The 24,491-nt window shown below is 48.4% G+C and overlaps 1 protein-coding gene across 1 annotated transcript in view; it reads left to right on the forward strand.

The window, feature by feature from the left end:
- Positions 1–24,491, forward strand: part of LOC138453414 (probable ATP-dependent RNA helicase DDX53) — a 2,019,656-nt gene that overhangs the window by 1,675,985 nt on the left and 319,180 nt on the right. The window contains exon 14 of the mRNA XM_069606246.1: positions 23,253–23,391. Within this exon, the coding sequence (XP_069462347.1) occupies positions 23,253–23,391 (139 nt within the window). The remainder of the gene's footprint in view (positions 1–23,252; positions 23,392–24,491) is intronic.

A 24,491-nucleotide genomic window follows, 5' to 3' on the forward strand; every position in this document is an offset into this window, starting at 1 on the left:
CCCAGAGTCTCAACTTGCCGGTGAGGGCAGCTTGCAGCTCTAAGGCTGCTTCGGGCACCGAGGAGCTCTACGCAGGTCTGGGAGGTCGGGAGCCGCGGTGTTCACTGATCGGCGGCCATCTTGAGAGTACTCATATACTCTTGAGATAAGCCTGGCTGCTCCGCTACTGCTACCATTTTAACATAGTAGTACAGGCTTGTACCAAAGGTGAACTTGTAGTCTTAATTTTGTGTAGTGGTCCCTAAGGGCACTGCACAGGATTCTGCCTAGCAGCCACCTAGGACAACCACTGCATCCATTGCACCTGTACCCGGAAGGAGTACCACATCAATTGGCTGGAGCTGAAGGACACCTGGCTAGCGCTCAGAGCCTTCCTTCTGATTATTGGGGGCAAGGTTGTCTTCATTCAGACAGACAACTCGACCAGCATGTACTGTGTCAACAAGCAGGGAGGTACCAGATCCCCTCCACTGTGCAGATTGGCAGTCAGCATGTGCAAATGGGCCCTGGAAAACATCTACCTCACGGCCGTCCGTCTCCCAGGGGAGTGCAACCTGGAGGCGGATAGGCTCAGCAGATGTGGAGTGGACAATTACGAGTGGCAACTAAACAACCTCATGCTGCACGAGATCTACAGAAGATGGGGACACCCCCAGGTGGACCTCTTTGCCACCTGGGACAATTAGAAGTGCCAACAGTTCTCCTCCTGGCAGGGAGGGACAGGGGCCCCCTGTTACCTGGGCGACACATTTCAGATTCAGTGGAACAGCATGAACGCAAACGCCTTCCCGGCCACACCGCTGATACACAGTGATATGCAGGATGAAGGAGTCTCACCACCTCCGCATCATTCTAATAACTCCATGGTGGCCAGCCAGGCCATGGTTCTCGGAGCTGCTCAGCCTCTCGGAGAGACCACCTTTTCACATTCCGATGGGCCCTGCACATCTGCTGGCGCAGCAGGGGGGCAGGGTCATCCATCCAAGGGCTTCCGCAAGTCAGACACTCTATTTGTCACCTTTTGAAGGTTTAAGACCAGGGTATCGGGCATCCAAGGCCTCCGTAGCCTGGTGGATGGTCTTGGCCATCAAAGAAGCATACGAGGGACAGCATAAGCCACTTCTGGCCAACATGCATGCCTACGTGGTCAGAGCCAAGGCAACGGCCATCGCATTCCAGCGACATGTCCCCTGTCAAGTCTTAAGCAGGGCGGCCACCTGGGCCACCCCTTCAGCTTTCTGTAAGCACTACTGTTTGGATGCCGGCTCTAGATCAGACGTGGCTTTCTGACAGGTGGTTCTTAGAAACCTGTTTGCTTAAGGAGGGTCTCCTCTCCACCCTGGGGCTAAACTCATTTGTAATCGCCCATGCAGTATGGAGGAAAGTGGACAGGACGTAAGAGTAGTTATAAGTTACTGACCTTAGTGACTAACTTACTCTTAGTCCTTAGTCCCCTTTCCTTCATACGTCGCACCATCCTCCCCCTAAATAAAACTGGTGTCATTAGGCAATGTTAAATCTATTGTTGGCGCGTCTCTGGGGACTGAGGTGTGGCGCCGGAGGGCGGAGTCAGGGCAGCGTATGCTCCCAAGGCCACACCCCAGTGCGCCTCTAAATCTTAAGCAGAAGAAAGTTTTTTTCTGGTGAAAAAGGTTCAGTCTGCCGTCCCTTGGAAGGGACTCCCATGTAGTACGGAGGAAAGGTGATTAAAGACTAAGAGTACGTTAGTCACTACGGTGAGTAACTTATAATGTTTTGCTGTAGCACACACTAAGAGTGCCCTTGAATTGTTGGTTTTGGATTAAGCAAATAGCCGTTTTTGAGGCAGGATGGGGCACTTAGAAAGGGCATAGGTTCTGGGGCAAGTATTGTAATGCTTACCTGGACTCCTCTGGAACGCACTGCCTTCCCAGCATGTGGACCCGACACCTTGTAGCCTCTAGGATTCTTTTTCTGTGTGTGGATAAACAAATGACAATAGAAATGCTGTAACCTCTATCAACTGAGATAACTACTAGATGAGATTCGAAATAACACTAAAAATCTTTCTCTTCGCACCTGTGTTTTATTATGGTGGAGCTCTCCATCCTGTAAGTCTACAGGGGTGCGTTGAGATGGAGGAACAATGGTAACTTGGGATGCAGATAAACTCGAAGCTTCTTGCCTTGAAATGTCTATTCTTTTCAGACTGAGTCTGAGGTAAGTTAGCAGATGAAGATACAGTAGTCTATAGGGATTGAAATGATTCTTACGTTGGAGAGATCTCTCTTACTAATTAGTTTTCTCTTTTCTTTCTTTTGCAGGTTGTAGGAACTTGGGGAAAGAATTATGGCTCTGGTGGCTGCGGATGGCTGTGGAATTACTCGGGATGATAAAACGCTAAAACGTAAGTTCGCCAGTACAGAATAACTGCAGCTTTCAAGGTTGAGCGCGGTGACAACTGTGGGGTGAAAACTTGAAGAACCTTCAGGTACGTAAGCGCTTTATAAAATGTCTTCTCAGTAAAACTGTTAAGTTTGCTTTGTTAATTAAATACCTTTTGTGTTGTCTGCAGGCTTTCAGAAAGCGGAGGAAAAAACCTTCGGTAGATGCAGTTGCTGCGGATGAAACTTCTGACTGAAGATGCTGCGACTCGAGCGGAAACTGCTGACTGAAGATGCTGTGACCGTGAGTGAAACTTCTGACTGAAGAAATGTGGAGAGCAAACAAATGTTCTTAAACAAAGATAACTGCGTCGAAGATCCTGCCAGGTCTCTTTAGTGAATTATGGTGCTCTGTAGCTTTTCATAAAACTAATGTCTTATCTTCGGTTTCTTAGGTTCTCTGGAAAAACGCTGTCAGTGTTACACCGCTGTCGGCGGAGCAGACGCGAAGCGCGCGTTCCAGCGGAGGCAGGGTTTAAGTAGCTCCCTCTGCGAACATGAATAGAATTGTGTTGCTACCTGTAAATGGGCCTTGCGGCAGCCATCTTATGTGTATGAATTTACTAATGTACACCACAGAAGTCTATGGAAGTAAATGCTGTGAATGGTGTAAATGCCATATGTGCCAGGCTGACACCCACCTTTGCCCTGCTGGCTGATGTGTGTTCTGCCTAGCCAGAGTGTCTGAATGCAGACTATGCTCATTGACTGGGATCATGACAAGTTTGGACCAACTGCACAGATGAGGAGAAAAGCGGAAGAATGTTTCATTAAGCAGCTTCAGTGCGCTATGAAAAGAAAATACAGATTGCAAAATAAAAATACAGGAGGGTGCTTTAGGTAACCAGAATGATAAAAATGCTGGGAGTTGGGAATAGAGAGAAGGCATGGGGATAGGTATTGCAATATAATGTAGGAGCATGGGGTGCTATGCATGAAAGTTTAAGATTTGCACCAAAAATGTGGAGCACAGTGGAGGGGAACAATGTGTCCCTCATCATACATTATGTCTCTGAAGTATGGAGACATTTGGAGTACAAATTGGAAAAAATGGTGTCTAGAATCACACAAGTGGAGAAAGTCGCTGAGATTTAAAATGTAATTGAGTGCAAATTGCAGTAAATGACAGGTTAATGTATTAGCAGATGATATTGAACTAAGCATAGTGATTATATATGGGGAAAAGCAAAATAAATGAGATAAAAACAATTTTTTGTGAAAAAACTAGAGATGCATGAAAAAATTTGTATTTATACTGAAGAAGCAATGAGCAATAAGGGAAAGTGCTCACAAAGCGTGCTAAGGCTGAAAGCACACACCCTGATTATATGGCTTCTAGGAATAAGGAAGGCATTATTTAGGGAATTTTGTTAGAGTTGTTTAAATGGAAATGTATTCATGAAAAAAGTGCAAACAGGCTGAGGCACTCACAGGAAAGAACGAGGGAAGCTCAGCACAATTATTGGAGAAAGAAATAGAGATGGTTAAAGCTAGAATCGCTTATGATTTGCTTAAAAAAAGTGACATAAAGGCATGCATACACACATGCATGCACATGAGAAGGCTCGCATACACATGCACACGTAATTTTATGGAAGTATAGGCGATTAATGAACTGCAGAAAATGTATTTAAAAACACACACACAGGATGCTTTTTGTTTTACATCTAGAGTGCTAGATGACACGGAATATAAGGGTAGCTGGTCTTTTTTGAAGAAATATAAAGGATGGAGATTTGCTTGTTTGTATTCAGAAGCACTGAATTGTTGAAGCGTGCAAGCAGAAGGTTGAAAAACAGTATAAATATTTCACCACAGCTTATTTCAGGGACTATTTGAATAAGAACATAGATGCTTGAGAAATCCTGTGAGAGTAGAAGCAAGGTCGTGGGTTAGGGTGCAGTGACTATCGGGCATTTTTGCAGACTGCTGCAATCGGAGAATAAACGGACAACTTGAGGAAGCCAAGATTAGTTCAAAAATAGTGTCAAAATATGCCGTTTGAAGGGCAGTACTGACGAGCAGAGGAGGGCTGGGAATGTAGCAGTAACCAGTGAATGCATCACAGGCGAATAATCAGCCCCAAGTAAAACAAACGAGGAACGAGTTTGTGCCAAAAGGCAAGGGAATGTTAAATGGAGAAAGAGGTGGTTTGTAGAATAACCAAAGTGTATTCCAGAATATGCAGAATGGTGAATGTGCAAAGAGGATTTAATCAAAGGGGGCTAGTCGGAAGAGCTGCTCCTTTATATTAGATATATGGGATGACTGAGCACATTGTGCGCACATGTAAAAGCCAACAAGATGCACAAGATGGACAATTCTCAAAGGGGGGGGGGACAGCTTATCCTCCAATATATAGCTCACAAACTAGGGAAGGGTTTGCCCAGGATCAGACATTGTATCAGACATAAGCGCGGAGAATGCAACAAGTATAGCAACCTAGAGCGAGTGTAAAAGGAAATCAATATAGGGGCAATTGTAGTGAGCCCCCATGCAGATTCAGTAATGTACAAACACAGGATAGGAAGTGCCACTATGGTAGGAGGAAATCCTTTCACAGGAACAGGGATATGCATGCACCCACAATAAGGCAGTTTACGGGGCGACTTGATGTGCTCAGAATTATGAGTGGCTCTAGGCCCCAAGAGGAGCAAACATCATTGCTCTATTGGTAGACACTGGGACTGCATGTCCATGCAATGAAGGTGGAAAGGTGTTGGGTGATGAGAATTATCCGAAGATTGACGGTTCTTTTGGAGCTACAAGTGGAGTTTCTTTTTTATTGATTAATTATCAGTCTCTGTAGAAGAGTGTGTTATGACGGGTCTTTGTTTTATTTGCAACAGGCACTTGTTAATGTTTTGAGAAGGGATTGAATGACAAAGCTTAACATGATTTTATTTAGTTTTATCTAAGGATAGTATGGTCCACTTTTGGGGTGCACCATTTGAATACGGGTGAATTTATATTGGCATGTGCAGGGCAAGTGGCTGTGCAAGGCGTTTTTAGTAGAGCCAGAGTTCTTTTGTATTATGAGATGAGCATTGTGTTAAACATGGTTGTTTGGCCTAGTGGAGAAAAATGGTGAGAATATCTGATGAATTTGTGTCTAAAACCATGGATACCTAGGGATAAAGAGGTGGGGGCAGATAATCGCTATGGGATTGAAAGCAGCCATAGTGCGAAGGAAAATGAACTTGCTCAAAGGAAGGGACAATAAGAGTGGACTGTGGAGGACAGTGATGGTTCTCAAGGAAGATTCTAGGTTGATTGACGTCACTGAGGATGACCTATCTAGACCGGATTCAGCAGATGAAGTGGTGTTGCTTCAGGAGCATCACACAATGAAAAAGAAAAAGGGAAAATCTTATAGCATGTGGCAATAATGTAGCAGCGCTCAGTATAATTTAAGGAAAGGTTGGAGAGTGTGCCAAGTGTCCTGTGGACCGCAGGCCCTTATGGCATGAGTGTAGTGAATTGAATAGGGAACAAAATAAAAATGTATGCATGCAAGGGATTATAAATGACAAATATGAATGTTTGTATTATGTTTAGACTAATGAAAGATGAAAATTTACAGTGGACCTTAAACGGCACAGGAATAAGAAACTCGAAACTAAAAGGGAATGATGACAATTCAAGGAGTGGAATATAAATAAATAATTATTGAATGAATGAGTGGCTATTAAGCAGCAAGAAGCATGAATTAATACAATATTCAGATTTGTAAAGCAAAGAGCATGATTGAGGGTGCTGGCTATGATTGAATAGTGTAGTGTATTTTAATAAAAAGGACAGTTTGATTAATGAAGGGCCAAAGGGGTATGGTTGGCCAAGATTGAGTTGATCATAGAAGATCATTTTGTACGAAACTGATCCAAAGAACATATAAGGGTAAGTAACAAAAACATTATTTTGAATGTATATGTTGATGGTGGTTTATGTTTTACATATGAAACCAGCTATCATTTCTTGAGCACGGGAGGAATGTCTACATGGCCTAGCAGAGTATAGTAATACAATGGGAGAAAACATTATATTGTGACAGCGGTAAGTGCTAGTGGACAAGTAAGGCTAAAAGAGGAAAGCACTGATTCACACCACAAAGGTGTGAACACAATGCTGATCATTATTAGGAGTAAGAGGACCCAGGTGGGTACAGGAAAAAGGCAGTAAGGGATACAGCTTTTTCAAATATGTAGCATTTTCCCAAGATGGGAGCAAACAGGTGTTAGCATAGAATAGCATGTATATGCAAGTATGGCCATCTCTAACGACAAGGAGTCAGAAGACTTCAGATAAAAGGTGGAGTAACCTTTTTTAGATTCTGATGAATAGCAAGATGCCAAAAGGGTAGATTTGGCACAAGTGTGGGATATATTTAGAATAGGCAGAATGATGTATTTCATATGTCATATTTGTATATATTTAATACAAACAGTGCTGGGTTCCAAATAACAAGGGTATTTAAGATTAGTGTAGGTGAAGCGGCAGGCAGCAAGCAGCACAGCGGAATGTGTCAATTATGTTTTTAATAGAATCAAGGCACAGTGAAGGATGAGAAGACCACGGTCCAACCCGACCAGAAGGAAGACCTCAACAAGGCAGAGAAGAACGTTCAGCTAAGCAGGAAGAAGCCAAGTACAGGCCCGAGTGCTATGCTAGTTAATAATTTGTATATGCACCAACAATCAAGAAAAAGCGAACCTATAGTTAAATGGGCTGTGTGTGTCAGGAAATGACCGCAGTAGATATTTTCGATTAATAGCAAGGAGAAATGGTCTATGCTAGGGAGAAACCGGACCACCTTGCCAGAATTAAACATGAATTTGCCTTTATTTCGGTTTTCTACAGAAAGCAAGAACCCACACCAGCGTTGTCTTCTTCAAGCTGTTGATGTGCCAAAAAGACAGAAGAGGAAAAACAGAAGACATCCTTTTCAAAGTGTTTTTAATCTGTTATGTTGTCGGTTTGTCATTAGTTATTTTTTTTTACTCTTTGGTCTGAGAATGTCGACCTTAGGGAAAAATGTGTACTTTAAAAGGATATGCAGTTTTTGAAAAAACAAGTCCATAAGAAAGTAAGGGCAATGCTAGACACGGGTGGATGTATTTATTGCCAGTTTGAGTCAAGTCCCGATATTAGCTAGCATGTATTTTAATATAGGAGCCGCCATTTTGGTAAATTAGAAATGAAGAAAAACACGGTGGAGATTGTTTAGGAGGCAGGAATGTTTGAAAGAAACACACAAGTAGCTTTTTAAGAGTTGTTTGAGGAGGAAGTGCTGACGATAAAAACATACTTCTCCAGCATGGGGTCTGGCATGGATTCACATGCTCATGAATATTCCCTGTCGTCAGGCCGGGAATCCTCGGTAAAGAAAAAAATCAGTATCAGTTTTGTTTCTGATCTGTCTTTCTCAGTAGTAACCAATCACTGGTTCTTGGGTCATACTGCCCCTAGCCAATGACTGCCCTCTCCCTAAGCCCCGCCTCTGGCAGCCATCTTCAGATTTTTACCGCACACTCAAGTGTTGGGAGTCCTTGTGTTTAGCTCTCAAGCTTTTGCTGCGTTTTCATGCTCTTTCATAGAGAATTTCTCATTTTTCGGTTAAATGGAGCCTCAAGCTCCACCGTCACTACATCCGATTAACAGGGATCCGTGTCGGGTTTTTCTACGCTCCTCAAGGGTGAAGATTTCGTCGAGTTACGCTTCTTGGAGGATTCCAGAAGTTTCTGCGGCCTACCCGAACATGGCCCAGGAGAAAGGAAGCTCGACGCCCGGTAAGCTCTTCAGGGTTTGCCCTGGATGCCAGCTGCAGAATGTGTTCAAGGAGGACGAGCACTCAAAATGTCTCTACTGCCTTCATGAGGACAAAACGCACATGGAGAAGGACTGTGCGTTTTGCAGGAACATGTCGGAACGGACCATCAGGGACAGACACCTTAGTCTCTCCAACTGGCTGGAAGGAAAGAGCCCGTCAGGTGAGAAGAAGAAGTCTGAGCGGTCTTCTAAGTCCTGTGAGGGCGCCCCTGTGACGGGGGCCCAACAGAAGGCAAAGCACCGCGAGTCAGCGGGCACCCGGAGCGCCGAACGGTCGGGCTCTTCGGCTGCCAGGCAGGGCGCGCCTTCCCAGGCACCATCAACCACGAGCCAACGCTCTGGTTCGGGGAAGAGGAAATCCGAGAACCCGGGTAAGCTTCTGGAGAGGCCCCAGTCGATCTCGAAGGATTCAGCCGGCCAATGCCTCTATCGAGGAAGTTGCGGTGGCCCTGGCGCAGCCTGTGGAGGCGACCTCGGGGGCCAGAGTCTCCCTTCCTCCACAGAGGGAAGCCTCTTTCATACCCATCGAAAAGACCCCCATGAAGACCCCGACGGAAAAAGAGGGGGGGTGGCCATTGTGGACACGGACACAGCATCCGAGGAGGAGCTGGTAGAAGTCTTAGAGGGCCTTGACGAGGGCCTCGAAGAGGCCCGTCCCCACGGGAGGGATCCCAATGAAGGTGACGAGAGCGACGGCGGCACCGGCGAGGGTCCTAGTCACCCGTCGCTTCCGGAGCCGCAGGATAACACGGCAGCCATTTTGTTGGCGATACAATCCTTATGCTCGGAGATAAGGACGAGATTGCCCTTACCACCGACGGAGGATCCGGAACCAGGCTCGACGGAGGAGCCGGAGCCAGGCCCGGCGGGAAGCCCCCCGAATAAGAGAAGACTGATCCAGCCAGCCCCGCCTTTTCAGCCCTTGCGGCCTGCTCAGCCTTTACCCACGTCCCTGGGGATGACACAGGAATGGACACGGCCACGATGGGTACCGACGATGGGACGGAGCTCCCATCGCCCCCAGCCCCGGCCTCCCTGCCCGACGAGATCAGATCTTTCCATGCAATGATCACCAGGGCATCCAAGCTTTTTCAGCTCTGCCCCGTAGAGAGAAGGAAGGTTTCCTTTACCAACGGCACGAGCCCAAGAGGAAGACAGTCCTCGCCATGCCTCTACTGGATGACATCTGGGACGAGGGTCTCACCCTTCTCAAGAACCCGTCTACGACGCCTGCCAGAGAGGGAGAGGAATCGGTGCGAGAAGTACCGGGTCCCCGACGCGGCCCCTTTGTCCCTTAGGGCACAACCGACCCCTGACTTGGTCGTCTCAGCAGCGGCCAAGAAGAAAGCGGGGGGGGGCATCAGCCTCAACGTCAACTTCCCCGCCGGACGGCGAAGGAAAGAAGCTGGACGCAATGGGACGACGAGTTACCTCGTCAGCGGCAACAACGATTAAGGCGGCCAACGCCCTCGCGATCGTGGCCCGCTACGACGGGGAGTTATGGTACAAGATCGCCCCCCTGTTGGACTTCCTACCGTGTGACAAGAGGGCTGAGGCCCTGGAGATCTTGCAAGAAGGCGAAGTGGCATCGGACCACGCCATTACGGTGGCAACGGACATTGCCGACACCGGTTTCCGCCAGCTAGGCAACAGCGTTTGCCTTAGACGACGAGGGTGGCTCAAGGCGACGGATTTCTGCCAGGACGTACAAGCCAAGGTTTTGGACATGCCGTTCGACGGGAATAATCTGTTTGGGGAAAACAGTGGATGAGTCCCTCCAAGCCATCAAGGCGGACACGGAGACAGCTAAGGCCCTAGGCGTTCTCCGGCAACGAAGGCCGTCATTTCGGAGCACCGGAGGCAAGCAGTGTGCCTCCAAGGGATTCGGCGGTGGCTCCTCTACGTACCGCCAAGTGGCCCGCTCCTCGTCGCAGGAAGCCTATTGAGGACGAGGCAAGTCGGGTGGACCCCGCCGTCGTCGCCAGGGAGGCCAAGGCGGCAAGGCGTCCTCTAAGCAAGATTGAACCGACAGCGGTGTCGGGCCCCCACCGAAGCACCCCTGTGGGAGGCTGGCTGGCAAAGTTCATCAGCGTGTGGGAGTCCATCTCCACTGACCATTGGGTGCTGGACGCCCAGGCCCAGAGGCACGCCCTCGAATTTCTAAAAAAGTGCCCCCGCATTCCACCTGTGGCCAGGAAGGAAAATCACGTCCCTCAACTGCTATTGGAGGTAAGGTCGATGCTCAAAAAAGGTGCCATCGAGCTCGTCCCGAAGAGACTCCGGGGCTCCGGAGTATGCTCGAGGTACTTCCTCGTAAAAAAGAAGACAGGAGGATGGCGCCCCATCCTGGACCTGCGATGACTGAACAAGTACATCAAGGCACAGAAGTTCCGGATGGTCACCTTCCAGCACGTGCTGGGACAGCTGGAGGAGGGCGATTTCCTGTCGTCGTTGGATTTGGAGGATGCGTACTTCCACATCCCCATTCTAAAAGGACACTGAAAGTTCCTCAGGTTCGTGGTCCAAGGACGGCACTACCAGTTCAAGGCCCTCCTGTTCGGATTGAAGTCGGCACCCAGGGTGTTCACCAAGTGCCTCGCACCGGTGGCGGCGCGCTGCGCCTGCAGGGGATCCACGTCTACCCCTACCTAGACGACTGGCTCATCCAAGCAAGGACAAGGGAGCTCGGCGTAGATCACACAGCGAAGACCGTCCGGCTGCTCACGGACCTGGGATTCTCTATCAACTTTCCCAAATCCCACCTGGTCCCGTCGCAAGTCGCACTGTTTCTGGGAGCCAAGCTCAACACAGTAGCGCGTCTGGCATCGCCGTCGGAGGAAAGGATGAAGGCCATCCTGGGCAAGGTGCAGCGTCTGCTGGCGACGGATGTGGCGAGGGTGAGGTCCATCAAGTCCCTCCTCTGGATGATGTCCTCCTGTATATATCTCGTGCGCCTGTGCAGGCTTCGGATGCACCCTCTGCAAGAGTTCCTCGACGCCCGCTGGATCCAAGCGACGGGCAGCTTCGAGGACAGGATCCCGCTCAACAAGACCTACCGATGAGCGATCTGGTGGTGGGGCACCCGCGCTCATCTGACGGCGGGCACAGAATTTCAGGCCCCATCCCACCAGATAACGGTGACAGATGCCTCCCTGGAAGGGTGGGGAGCGCACACCGGAGAACTTCACGCGAGAGGCCTTTGGCTCCCGGAGGAGAAGACGCTCCACATCAACATCCTGGAGCTCTGTGCAGTGTTCTGGGCCCTCATCTTTCTCCCATCCCTCAAGGGCAAGGTGGTGAGAATCTTCACCGACAACTTCACCACGATGTTCTACATCCGGAAGCAGGGAGTAACCAGATCCCCAGCCCTGTCCAAGGAAGCCCAGGATCTGTGGCGTTAGGCTGTCGCCCAAGGGATGTTTCTGGTGCCCTTTCATCTGGCAGGGATAAAGGACACCATCGCCGACTCACTCAGCAGGGAGCTGCGCTCGTGCCACGAGTGGGAACTACGTCAGGAACAAGTGGATCGACTCTTCCGACGATGGGGAAAACCGCAGATCGACCTGTTCGCGACGGCGACGAACTCCAAGTGCCAGAGGTTCGCCAGCAGGTTTCCCCAGCCGAGGAGCATGGGCGATGCTTTCTTGTTCCCCTGGGACGGCCTGTTCCTATATGCGTTCCCTTCGTTGCCGTTGCTGCTCCGACTCGTCAACCAGCTCAAGAGGTCCCGGTGCAGGATGATCCTCGTCACACCGCCGTGGCCAAGCCAGATCTGGTTCCCATACCATCTGGACTTGTCAGCGTCCCCACCAGTCAAGCTGCCGACGGACGCGGATCTTCTCTCCAGAGAAGGAGGCGCCATACTTCATCACGACCCGGAGTCGCTGAACTTGCAGGCCTGGCTCCTGCAGCACTAGAGTTTGGAGGGTACGATATCCCGGCTGACTGCAGAGAAGTCCTTGCAAAGGCCAGGGCGTCCTCAACTCTCAAGTGCTACAGACATAAGTGGAAGAGGTTCTCTGTCTGGTGCCGTGCACAGAAGATTAACCTTCTACGGATTAGGGCCCCTCACATGCTGCCGTACCTACTGTCGCTGGCCAAGGCTGGACTGGCTCACGCCTCCATCAAGCTACATCTGGCTGCGATCTCCCGATACACCAGAACCACGGGACGGGCGTCCTTGTGGTCCCATCACCTGGTGAAGGAATTTATGAAGGGACTGTTCCGATCGTTCCCGCCGGTGAAGGCCCCTGCCCCAGCGTGGGAGCTCAACGTGGTGCTGACCAGGCTCATGGGGGCGCCATACGAGCCCCTGCATTCGGCACCGTTGAAGTTCCTGTTGTGGAAGACTGAGTTTCTTGTGGCCATCACCTCCACACGACGAGTGGGAGAGATCCAGGCCCTATCCTGCAAGCCTCCATACTTGACTTTTCACGACATGAGGGTGGTGCTGAGGACGCACCCCTGTTTTATGCCCAAGGTGCCATCGGACTTCCATGTCAACAAGCCCTTGGTGCTACCTGTTTTCTTCCCGTCGCCTTCGTCCCCGGCCGAGAGGACTTTGCACTTGCTGGATGTGGCTAGAGCGCTGAAGTTCTACGTGGACCGCACGAAGAGTTTTCGGAAGACATCACAGCTCTTTGTGAACTTTGGACCTCTGAATCAAGGGAAGGCTCTCTCGAAAGCTTCCATTTCCAGATGGCTCTCCGGCTGCATCTGCACTGTCATCGGTTGGCAAACCGACCGTTGCCTGGCCGTCCGAGAGCCCATTCGACCAGAGTTATCGCTGCTACCATGGCGTTCTTGTCTGGTGTGCCCCTGCTGGACATCTGCAGGGCTGCTACGTGGAGGTCGACGCACACCTTCACGAGATTCTACTGCGTCGACCGGGATTTCAGGATAGGAGTCCAGGGTCGGCCAAGCGGTGCTGCGCAACCTGTTCGCCAAAGGTGAGCCTTGTGAGGAGGTAAGAATTGCTTAATGTTGAGTTTTTGATGTAATGCTTAATGTTGAGCCTTTGCCACCTCCCATTGGTTGTGCATGTGTGTACTGCTATGTATTCTTATATTCATGAGCATGTGAATCCATGCCAGACCCCATGCTGGAGAAGGAACAAGTTACATACCTGTAACTGTTGTTCTCCAGCATGGGTCTGGCATGGATTCACATGCAAACCCTCCCTCCTACCCCTCTGCGGCTCTTCACGGTCATACTGCCACTTTGCGTGCTACCAAATCTGAAGATGGCTGCCAGAGTCGGGGCTTGGGGAGAGGGCAGTCATTGGCTGTGGGCAGTATGACCCAGTTACCAGTGATTGGTTACTACTAAGAAAGACAGATCAGAAACAAAACTGATAATGATTTTTTCTTTACCGAGGATTCCTGGCCCGACGATGGGGAATATTCATGAGCATGTGAATCCATGCCAGATCCATGCTGGAGAACAACAGTTACAGGTAAGTAACTTGTTCCTTATTTTTCAAAGGAAACTCATTCAGTTTTATATTACAGGTGGACAGGAGAAATCTATGTACTCTGAGAATTGGCGGCACCCCACCCTGCGAGCAGAGAGAAAAGATCGAGGGACCCAGCCAGATGCCCAGTTGTAGTCCCCTTTGTTTAAAAAAGGTTTTCCTGCAAAAATTCCCAGACCCTTGTGTCCCCCAGAAGAAGTAAACGAATGCCCCACCCCCAGCCCACTGTTTAAATTGGTCTTTGCGAAAGTACAAGTGCTCTCTGATGAAACGGACACTAAAAGACAGTGGACTACTGGCCTACAAATTAAAGGGCCAATGAAGCTGCTGCAAGGCAACCCAAAGGACAAAATAAAGTATGTACTAAATGGAGGAAGTCTGTGGACTTGGAATAAGGAGAATAAAGAAATCGGGTGGAAGATGTGTTGATGAAAGATGAACGGAAAAAAGACTAGCACTAAAAATGTGCATGGGAAAGACAATGAGAAACAAGGAGATGTCGTTATGGGGTGGGAGTAAGGAAAAAGTGTGCAGTAAATCCACACATACAGTTAAAGGATGTGCTGGTGGGTTCTCTCAAGTGGCTGTAATTACCTGATGTATATAGTTAATTTAAACTTGATTGGTTAATAGAGGTGGGATCTAGATAGAAGCACCTAAAGCTTTTCTTTAAGGATACATGCATATAAATCATGAAGGAAAAATGTTGCCATTAACCTTTTGGTAAAAGATGCATATGTTTTAGATCAGAAAAATGCAATATGATTGAAAAGTTGATGAGCTTGTACAAATATTTTGTAATATCTCATGTTGAGATATATCACTGCACTGAGAGGGGTGATTAGGTAGGGGTGCAAAGGTACACTGTATATGGGGGCGGGTGGACATTTAGTGTAGTGGCCTTCTATTGAATAGGTGTCTGAATACAGGCCAGAGGGAGAGTGTAGTGAAGGTGTTAGACCCCACCTGCCCCTTTCTCCCCTCGCAGGATTCTCAAACTTAGGTGGCCCTGACCTACTACGCATTACTGTTTGCTCTGCATTGTGTTAAACTAGGGTGTTTTTTCTCCCCTCGCAGGATTCTCAAACTTAGGTGGCCCTGACCTACTACGCATTACTGTTTGCTCTGCATTGTGTTAAACTAGGGTGTTTTTTCTCCCCTCGCAGGATTCTCAAACTTAGGTGGCCCTGACCTACTACGCATTACTGCATTGTGTTAAACTAGGGTGCTTTTCTCCCCTCGCAGGATTCTCAAACTTAGGTGGCCCTGACCTACTACGCATTACTGTTTGCTCTGCATTGTGTTAAACTAGGGTGCTTTTTCTCCCCTCGCAGGATTCTCAAACTTAGGTGGCCCTGACCTACTACGCATTACTGTTTGCTCTGTATTGTGTTAAACTAGTGCCCTCCACTCAAATCCTGTCTGCATACTCGTGTCGTCCGCCTCCCCTCCTACTCCATGGTGCTCTCTATCTCACCTATCTACTCTAACTGCTTCTCTATTGACTATCCTGCTCTCCTCACTAAATCCGGTAGGAAAAAGTTTAAAAAGGACATCCTGGTCTCCAACCCAGGCCTCCAACCCAGGCCTCCCTATCGCTGACACCTACACGAGCGCCTGCTCCAAGGAAACTCTCACTGACATTCTCTTTTTCGTGCCTTCACCTGACCTATGGACCCTTCACATGGTCGCTGTGCTCTCTCCTTTCTCCTCCTCTCCCATTAATGGTGGCACCCGTTGGGATGTCCTCTTGGCCCCTTTCCACTCCTCTAAGGCCATCATTAATGTCTATGCTAACGGGACCGTCTTGGTCCAAGGCCCTCAGGCCAACCTTCACCTCTTTGATAGGCGCCTCCCACGCCTCATCAACTTCCTCTCCGCTCCCGCTGTCCCCCTTCCTCTGTCCTCGGCTACCTTGCCTCTCCCCGCCCTCCCTGCCCCTTCTCTTGCTCCCTCTTCAACTCCTTCTCTAACACCTCCGCAGGGCATACCTCTTATCTGTACCCCTCCCCGGAAGTATTTCAAAGGTGGCAACCTTCTCCACATTGCCACTCTAAATGCTCGCTCTGCCATCAAGCACTCCTCTGATATCTGTCGCCTTCTTGAGGAACTGGACCTCGACGTCCTCGGTCTCACTGAGACATGGTTCACAGCCAGCTCTGCCACCAGCTTCGACACACTCCTACCTGACGGCTACAAGATCCTCTCCGTGCCCAGGCCTAACCGTTCAGGGGGTGGTGTTGCCCTTATCTTCCCTGAGTGGATTCCTGCCTCTGTCACTCCTACGCAGACCTACTCCTCTTTTGAATGCCTTGTCTGCCGACTCTCTCTCTCTCCTAGCCATTCCCTTACCGTGGCTACTATCTATCGACCACCTGGTCAAATTTCCTCCTTCCTCTCTGAATGGGCTGACCTCTCCTCCTCACTCCTGTCCTCAACCACCCAACTCCTCTTTCTCGGTGACTTCAACATCCACCTCGATGCCTCCTGTCCCCCCACTGGTCTCTTTCGCGAACTCTGCAACTCTCTCTCACTCTCTATTCTCCCGTCTGGGCCTACTCACTCTGCAGGGCACACTCTTGATGCTCTGATCTCTTCTGACCTTCCCCTCTCCCTCCCTCTCTCCACTCCTCTCTCCTGGAGCGATCACTTTCTCCTATCCTCCCACCTCTCCCTCCCTACCCCACAGGCAAAGCCACCCTCTTCACTGCCACCCACCTTCTCGGTCATCCGACCCATGAAGCGCGTGTCAGTTGAGGCTTTCGCTGCTACCTTCTCGCCCCCTCCTCCCCCCTCGGCTGACTCCCACCCTGACACAGCCCTCTCCATGCTCTATTCCTCTATATCTGATACTCTCGATATCCTTGCCCCCGTCATGAGAATCCGCCTGAAGCCCAAAGCCAAATGTAACTCCTGGTATGACTCGGATCTCGTCACCCTAAAACGCAAGTCCAGGGTGGCAGAGAGGAAATGGCGTGCTTCATGTTCATCCTCTGACAAACTGGCCTGTCGCCTGCTCCAAAGGCAATACCGGCTCTCGGTTCTCACCAAGAAGAGAGCCCTTATCCAAGCCCGCATCTCTGAGGCATCTAACAACTCGGCCGAACTCTTTAAAATCTGCAAGGAGCTGGCCAACCCTGCTGCAGTCTCTACCTCTCCTGTCCCCTCCCAGGCCCTCTGCACTGCACTGGCCTCGCACTTCATCTCAAAAACTCAGGACATCCTGTCCTCGCTCTCCTCCTCTCTCCCCCCTCCCTCTCTTCCCGGCTCTTCCTCTTGCTCTCTTGCAGCCGCCCCTCCGCCCTCCTCTGCTTTTCCACCTTTTTCTGCTGATGAGGTTTCCAGACAAGTCCGATCTATGAAAGCCTCGTCTAAACAGGTTCACCCCTGTTCCTCCAAAACCATCAAGGACCACATCGACTCCCTGGCTCCTGCCCTGGCTGACTTTTGCAACCACTCATTCGCCTCTGGAGTCTTCCCATCCCCCCTCAAGCACTCCCTTGTGCACCCCCTCCTCAAGAAACCCTCTTCCGACCCCTCCTGCCCGGCCAATTATCACCCAATCTCCATTACTCCCTTCCTGGGTAAGCTCCTGGAGAAACTGGCCATCTCCCAGCTTAACCTCCATGCTGAATCTGTTGGTAATCTTCATGACCATCAATCCGGCTTCAGAGCGGCCAGAAGCACGGAAACTGCTCTCCTGAACATCCGTGAGGACCTGCTCCTGAACCTCGATTCCAACACTCCCTCTGTTCTCATTCTGCTCGATCTCTCCTCTGCCTTTGACACTGTCAACCATGCCATCCTGCTCAACTGTCTCCGTGATAACCTGGGTATCACTGGTCAGGCTCTGGCATGGCTGACTTCTTTCCTTTCCGGTCGACCCTCCCAGGTCCAAATGGGCTCCTTCCTCTCTGACATCTTTTTCTCCACCTGTGGTGTCCCCCAGGGTTCCAACCTCTCTCCCTGGCTTTTCAACCAGTATCTGGCACTCCTTGCCCACCGCATCGCCGCTCTCTGCCCCTACTTCCAGTGCTATGCAGACGATACCCAGCTCATTTTCAGGCTACCCTCGGCCTCCTCCTCTCCTTCCCTCATCTCCGACTGTCTGTCTGCTATCCAGGAATGGTGTGCCGCCAATGACCTCTGCCTCAACGCCAGTAAGACTGAGATTCTACTCATCGGCACACCCACTCCCTCCTTCCCTGCAGCTCTCTGGCCGGCCTCCCTTGGCCCCCTTCCTGCCCCTACCTGCAAGGCTAAAAACCTCGTGGTCATCTTCGACTCCACACTCTCCTTCTCTCCTCATATATCTGACGTCTCTAAAAAGTCACACTACCAGCTGCACCTCCTCAGAGGTATTCTTCCCTTCCTCTCCTTCCCCCAGAAGCTCACTGTCTCCCGAGCCCTGGTTCTCTCAAGGTTGGACTACTGTAACAGCCTCTATCTTAATCTGTCTGCCTCCACTCTCCGCCCTCTGCAACTTATCCAGAACAGAACTGCGAGACTTGTCCTTGGCCTCAAGCCCAGGGACCGTATCTCTCCAGGACTGAAATCTCTTCACTGGCTCCCAGTGGCTGCGAGGATTAAGTTCAAAACCCTCTGCATTGTCCACAAGGCCTTCTGGGGCCTGGGACCTAAATACCTTCAACTCTCTCTTCCTAAATATCTTCCTTCACGAGCCCTTCGCTCATCCGTCTCCAACTCCCTCATGGTCAGCCGCTTCTCGAAGCAACGAGCTGGGGGTAGATCTCTCTCCGCAGCAGGGGTCTCCCTCTGGAACAGCCTTCCTGCCTCCCTGAAACTTGAGGAGAACCATCTCCGGTTCCGGAAGCACCTCAAAACCTTCCTCTTCGCTTCTGCCTTCTCTCTCCCTCTCCCCTGCTAAACCTGCTTAACTCCCCACTGAATTCAGCACTAAACCTGCATCTGGGCCACTCTCCGCAACCTCGGTCCAGGGCCCAGCCACTCTCCACTTGCACTGCCTCCCTGGCTCCCCCTGCACTGTGGGACTGTCACTGTATCCCTACAGCCCCCTTCCCAGCACTTGCTCTGCACTTACCTCGCACTTGCCACCAGCTGGCCCTTTTTATTTATTATTTATTATTTTTTACGCTACTTACCTTGTACTGCACTTTCCCCCCCACCTCCTCCCCTGCACTTCCTCCTTTTCCCCTTACCTCTGCACTTGCGCGATCTGAATGACACCTGGCCTAGTAGGATCGTTTGTCTGTCTTCCCCTTGTTTCCCTCCCTCCCTGCCTCGTCGCGCCTTGAAACACTTGTGTATAGGCGCGCTACAAATACCATATCATATCATATCATATCAAACTGAATGCCGATAACTTGTCAGGCTGATCAATAGTTCTGGTATTGCAAAATTCAGAATTGTAGTGCTTTTTAGGTCAAAAAGCTAATTTTTAGGGCGACAAATATTTTTTTTGTCAAAATGCCCCACGCAGTTGAGGGTATCTCAAGTATTACACATATATTATGAATATCGAAAATGTAGTCTGCAAACTTAACAGAAACCGAGTTATGCCCAGAACTCGGTATTGGTAGCAGCACAGAACATTCAGACGAGAGAAAAGTCAACTAAAATCTAAAATGGATGCTAGGAAACAAAATGGCTGAGAGTCCAGGTGTCGAGGGAGTGACTCATCTCTGTTCTAGACTATGCCTTTGGCAGCAGTTCACTGTAGGCAATTATATTTAGAATTTCTTGGCAGCAATTCTGGCAGTGATGGGCCGTGTGGGCCTGCTGAAAGTCTGGAAAAGTACCGATTTAGACAGAACAGCTGTTTAAACTAGCAACAAATGTGCTGAACTCATGGCAGTTCTCAGTGTAGCCTGCCAAGTGTACTTGACATGTCTAGACAACCTGTTTTTTGGCCGGTGATTAAGGGTTTATAATGAGTTCTTGTAGGATCTCACTCAAATTTAATTTGCTTATGTGTCAGTAAAAAGAAGCCTGCCAAGTGAAGTAATGTGGGTTTGATGAGTGGCAGTTAAGCCGCCCAATGATGGATAGGGCAGGGGTTTGCTTTTAGTGGCAAGACCCAATTAAAATGTAAGATTGCATCAGCCAAAGAAAAGTATAAAAAGTTGCTGTTTCAAGAGCTTCCGGATGTCTTTGAAAGTGTAATACAGATGCCTTTTGAAACCAGCCCAGGTACCTGTCTGCCTCCTTGCATTGTGTCCAGTCTTTGCTGTCTGATCCACAGATATCAAATGCCCAGGGAGGGCATTGTGCCCTCCACTTCAGCAGTGGTTTGGGCCTTGAAATCATTCAAACCGCAACTCTAGAACAAGGTGGTTTGCATCTTCACCAACAAAACAACCACCATGTTTTATATCTGTAAACAAGGCGGTACCCGCTCACCGATACTGTCCGGAAAGCTCAAGCGATCTGGCACTGGGTGTTGTCCCAGGACATGCATCTCCTTCCTTTTCATCTACCGGAAATCCATGTCCCCATTGCGGATTACTTCAGCAGGGAGCTACGATCAGCCATGAATGGAGGCTCCACCAGAGGCAAGTTCCTCGCATCATCTTCTGGTTGGGTCGCCCCGAAATAGACTTGTTTGCCGTGGCACAGAACTTCAAGTGCCCCCAGTTTGCCAGTCAGTATCCTCAAGAAGTGAGTCTGGGGGATACCTTCTCCATCCAGTTGGATGTTTGTTTCCTCTATGAATTCCCTCCATTTTCACTACTGCTGTGAGTACTAAACACTGAAACGGAGCCGCTTCAAGATGATATTGATCGCCCCGGCATGGCCACACCAAATTTGGTACTCTGACCTCCTTCATCTGTCATTCGCTCCTTGAATCAAGCGGTCCCCACTGTCGGACTGCCTCTCCAGAGACGTAGGACTGGTACTGCATCACCATCCAGCATCACTAATGTTGAGTGCTTGGCTCCTGCAGCCCAAGAATTCTGACATTTTGCCTTAACTCGAATGCAGAAAGTTTCTTGCAAAGGCTATGGTGCAATCTACATTATCGTGCTACACGCTCAAGTGAAAACGTTTTAGCATATGGTATCAATTGCAACAGCTAAACCCTTTTCACATCAAAGCTGCGCAAGTCGTGCCATATTTCCTGTCCTCTGCTAAAGCGGGACTAACCTATGCATGCATTAAAGCACATTTAGCAGCCATTTCTCGCTACACTCGCACTGCAGGCCGACCTTCTCTATGGTCCCACAGGCTGGTTAAGGTATTCCTCGAGGGACTCTTATGGTCTTTTCCACCTGTGAACGCTTCAGCTCCATCTTGGGAACTCAATGTTGTTGTTTCCAAGTTAATGGGCCCGCCGTTTGAACCTCTTTACCAGGTTCTGTTGAAGTTTCTATCATGGAAGACTGCTACTTGGTGACCAGTAAGTCTGCCAGGCATGTAGTAGAACTGCAAGCCCTCTCCTGCAAACTGCCATACTTGGTTTTTCACCAATCCAAGGTAGTGCTTTGCACAAATCTTTCCTTCATGCCAAAAGTTCCCTCAGCTTTCCACCTGAATGGACCTTTGCTTCTGCCAGTTTTCTTTGCTCCAGAGCAGAGGGTTTTATATTGCATGCACAGTAAGTGTTGTGAAAAGACATCACAACTGTTTGTTTCGTTGGGACCTTTGGGCAAATACAACGCCCTGGCAAAGTCTTCCATTTCCAGGTGGCTCTCTGGCTGCATCTCCCATTGCCACCAGCTTGCAAACAGGCCCCTGCCAGGAAGGCCAAGGGTGCATTCCACCTGAGCCGCAGTTTCTACCACCGCGTTGCTGTCTGGTGTTCCCCTGCTCGACATCTGCAGGGCTGTAAAGTGGCGGTCTGTACACACATTCATGAGATTCTACTTCATTGACAGGGGTTCCAGGGAGGATCCAATGAGGAGTCCAGTGTCATCCAGTCAGTGCTCTACAACCTATTTGCAAGAGGTGAGTGTGAGTTCAATTGCTTCTGTAGAGCTATGCCGCCTCCCATTGGTTGTGTATCTGTACTGCTGTGTAATCGTATTCATGAGCATGTGAATCCATGAAAGATCCAATGCTGGAGAAGGAACAAGAACAAGTTACTTATCTGTAACTCCTGTACTCCTGTACTCCTGCATTGGTATCTTTCATGGATTCACATGCATCCCTCCCTCCTACTCCTCTATCGCTCTTTTTGGTTCCTGCTGCCACATTACGTGCACTTCCAAATCTGAAGATGGCCACCAGCGTTGGAGCTAAGGAGAACTGGGTTAGTATGACCCAAAGTGACAGCAATAGGCTGTATAAGTGACAATCAGTTTTAAGCTTTATAGCTGAACTGTTTTAATATTACTGAGGATTTCCAGTCTGACGGGGAATATTCATGAGCATGTGAATCCATGAAAGATGCCAATGCTGCAGAACGGGTGTTACAGGTAAGTAACTTGTTGTTTACCTCCAAGTTTCGTGACTTTCCCAGATCAACATTCCAGAGCACTTTGTTGTATTAGATTGCTTGCACAAACTCTCAAGCAAAATCCATCTCTTTAATGTAGAACTTGACGACTAGTTTGGGCATTGGACGATCCAGTGCTTCCAAACGACAATGGGGAAAAGCATTATTGTCCTTGAGAGAAGATGCGTATACAGATCAAACATCAGTTCTTGAACTATAAACACTGAAGCCTTAATTTGAAATATGTTCACCAATTATGTTACACTCATGTCGAAGTGTGATCCTTTGATCCATCTGCATCTGGACCTTGCCCCAAATGTTTAAAGGACGACACTGATTTTATTCATTTGTCTTGGTACTGCTTTGCAATTAAAACATTCTGGATTTAAATGACTACAATATTTCTGAAATCACTGATAGCTGATAATATTCCTCTAGGTCCGATCTCATGTTTGCGATTGCAAAAACTATATCTAGGTTTCAAAAGGAGTTACTCTTTCTAGCATGTAAACACATTTCCCTTTTTTGGATGATCCCTTCACCTCCCACGTTGTATCCCTAGTTCAAGGATCTGTTGGGGGCAAATGATTGCAAGGGGATGCATAGTTATCTCCTACCCACTCATGCTCTAAAGATATTTGGTCCTCTCTAATGCAATAGTTCTTCTTAATCCCCCTCTGGTGCACTGACCCCCTGCAGCAGGGATGGTTTGTGCTTACAGAACTTTGGTATGGTAGCATCAGGGGCTCCTTTCTTTATCTTGGATGTGCTATGTGATGAAACATGTTTTGATATAAGGAATGTACTGTAAGCCTGACAGATGCTTGTTAAAACTATTTGGGTAATTCTTCCTTCTTTGCTATATAGAGATTGTTTTTAAAAAAATGCACGTACTGGTCCCATCGTAGTGTGAAATAAACCACTGCATAGGACTGAACCTCATTCCAAAAGAATTACAAAAAGACAAAGGCCCATGGTGAAAACTACTATGTTATGCAGATTACTTTAAAAAGATGACTGGAGTTCCCTTTGATATAATGTTAACCCTCTTTCATTCCAAAAATATTTAAATTATGTCTTAATTATTGGAACAATCTTATTTTGTTCTTTACAGGAAAAGTCAGAATACTTGTGGCTACTGATTTAGCATCTCGCGGTCTCGATGTCCAGGATATAACCCATGTTTTTAACTTTGATTTTCCTCGGAACATTGAAGAATATGTGCATAGAATTGGACGAACTGGAAGAGCAGGGTAAGCACTTTATAACCTAATTACTGCCAATTTTGGTACGAATCTGGTGTTAATTGATATACTGTTTTCCTAACCCACAACCCGTTCCCCCAGAATCCCAGACATCATCCTTGTTGAATTAACACTATTGCAGATTTTGTATTTAAAAAATCCGTAGATGACTTTGAAAAACCTTAGTCCCATCTCGACTTGTTTTTAATTTTTCTGCTCTTGCCATTGCTTAACATATTGCTATCACTTTTGTATCAACTTTTTAATAAAGTTCTTCTTGCTAAATGTCTCCCACATATTAGCACTCACTTTAATAATGGGTGAGATTGCCCAATTTCATGGGATTCAATGTATTCCTCCCAGAAGAATAAAGGGTTGAGTCTACCCTGCTGTTTTGAAACTGAAATGCAGGCTGGCCCATGAGTGAGACTCCTTATTATATATTTTCTTCTATTCTCGAGTCAATGTCCACCTAAAGATATGGTTAGTCATTGATCTCCTATGGCATTACTTTTTAATTGTAAGTACAGATAATGCAACTTTACAGGCTCTGAAAGATCTGCAAAATGTGTATGTTTGTAGTACCAAAAAGTGTTGCTGAAAATCATGTATGATATATTTATAACGTGCTTATACACAAGTGTTTCAATATGTGTATAATGTTAGTCAGAATTGTTATTTAGCAAATCAAAGCTTTGTTTTTGAGATTGCTCGATGCTCCACATGTACTGGGAACACATTTTCTTGTTTTAAATTGTTTTTAGTGCAGAGTTTTAAAATACATGCCAAAGGATTTCCAGTCTAATTGTCAATTCGTTATCAAAGATCAGCTCTTGCCATTTCCTAGAACCTTCCCCCAAGTTCCGCCCTTCCTTCTTTCTTCCCTCACCACCTCATCTCAGTGCCAATACTATCCCCCCAACCCCCCTGTTCCCCTCCTCCCCTTAACCCGACCGATCCCAAAATATCAATTCTTTGCTAAGAGTTAATGTAGGCATGGCTTGATGAAAAACCAATGCAGGAGGGCAACAATTTTTTATTCTACGGCAAGAAGTTGAATAACAATTGCCATCCCTTCTGTGGCGCGTTCGAGTATTCAGATGATAGCT

The sequence above is a fragment of the Ambystoma mexicanum genome, chromosome 4p (assembly GCF_040938575.1).
Source record: "Ambystoma mexicanum isolate Mex_15411 chromosome 4p, UKY_AmexF1_1, whole genome shotgun sequence".
NCBI classification, from domain to species: Eukaryota; Metazoa; Chordata; class Amphibia; order Caudata; family Ambystomatidae; genus Ambystoma; species Ambystoma mexicanum.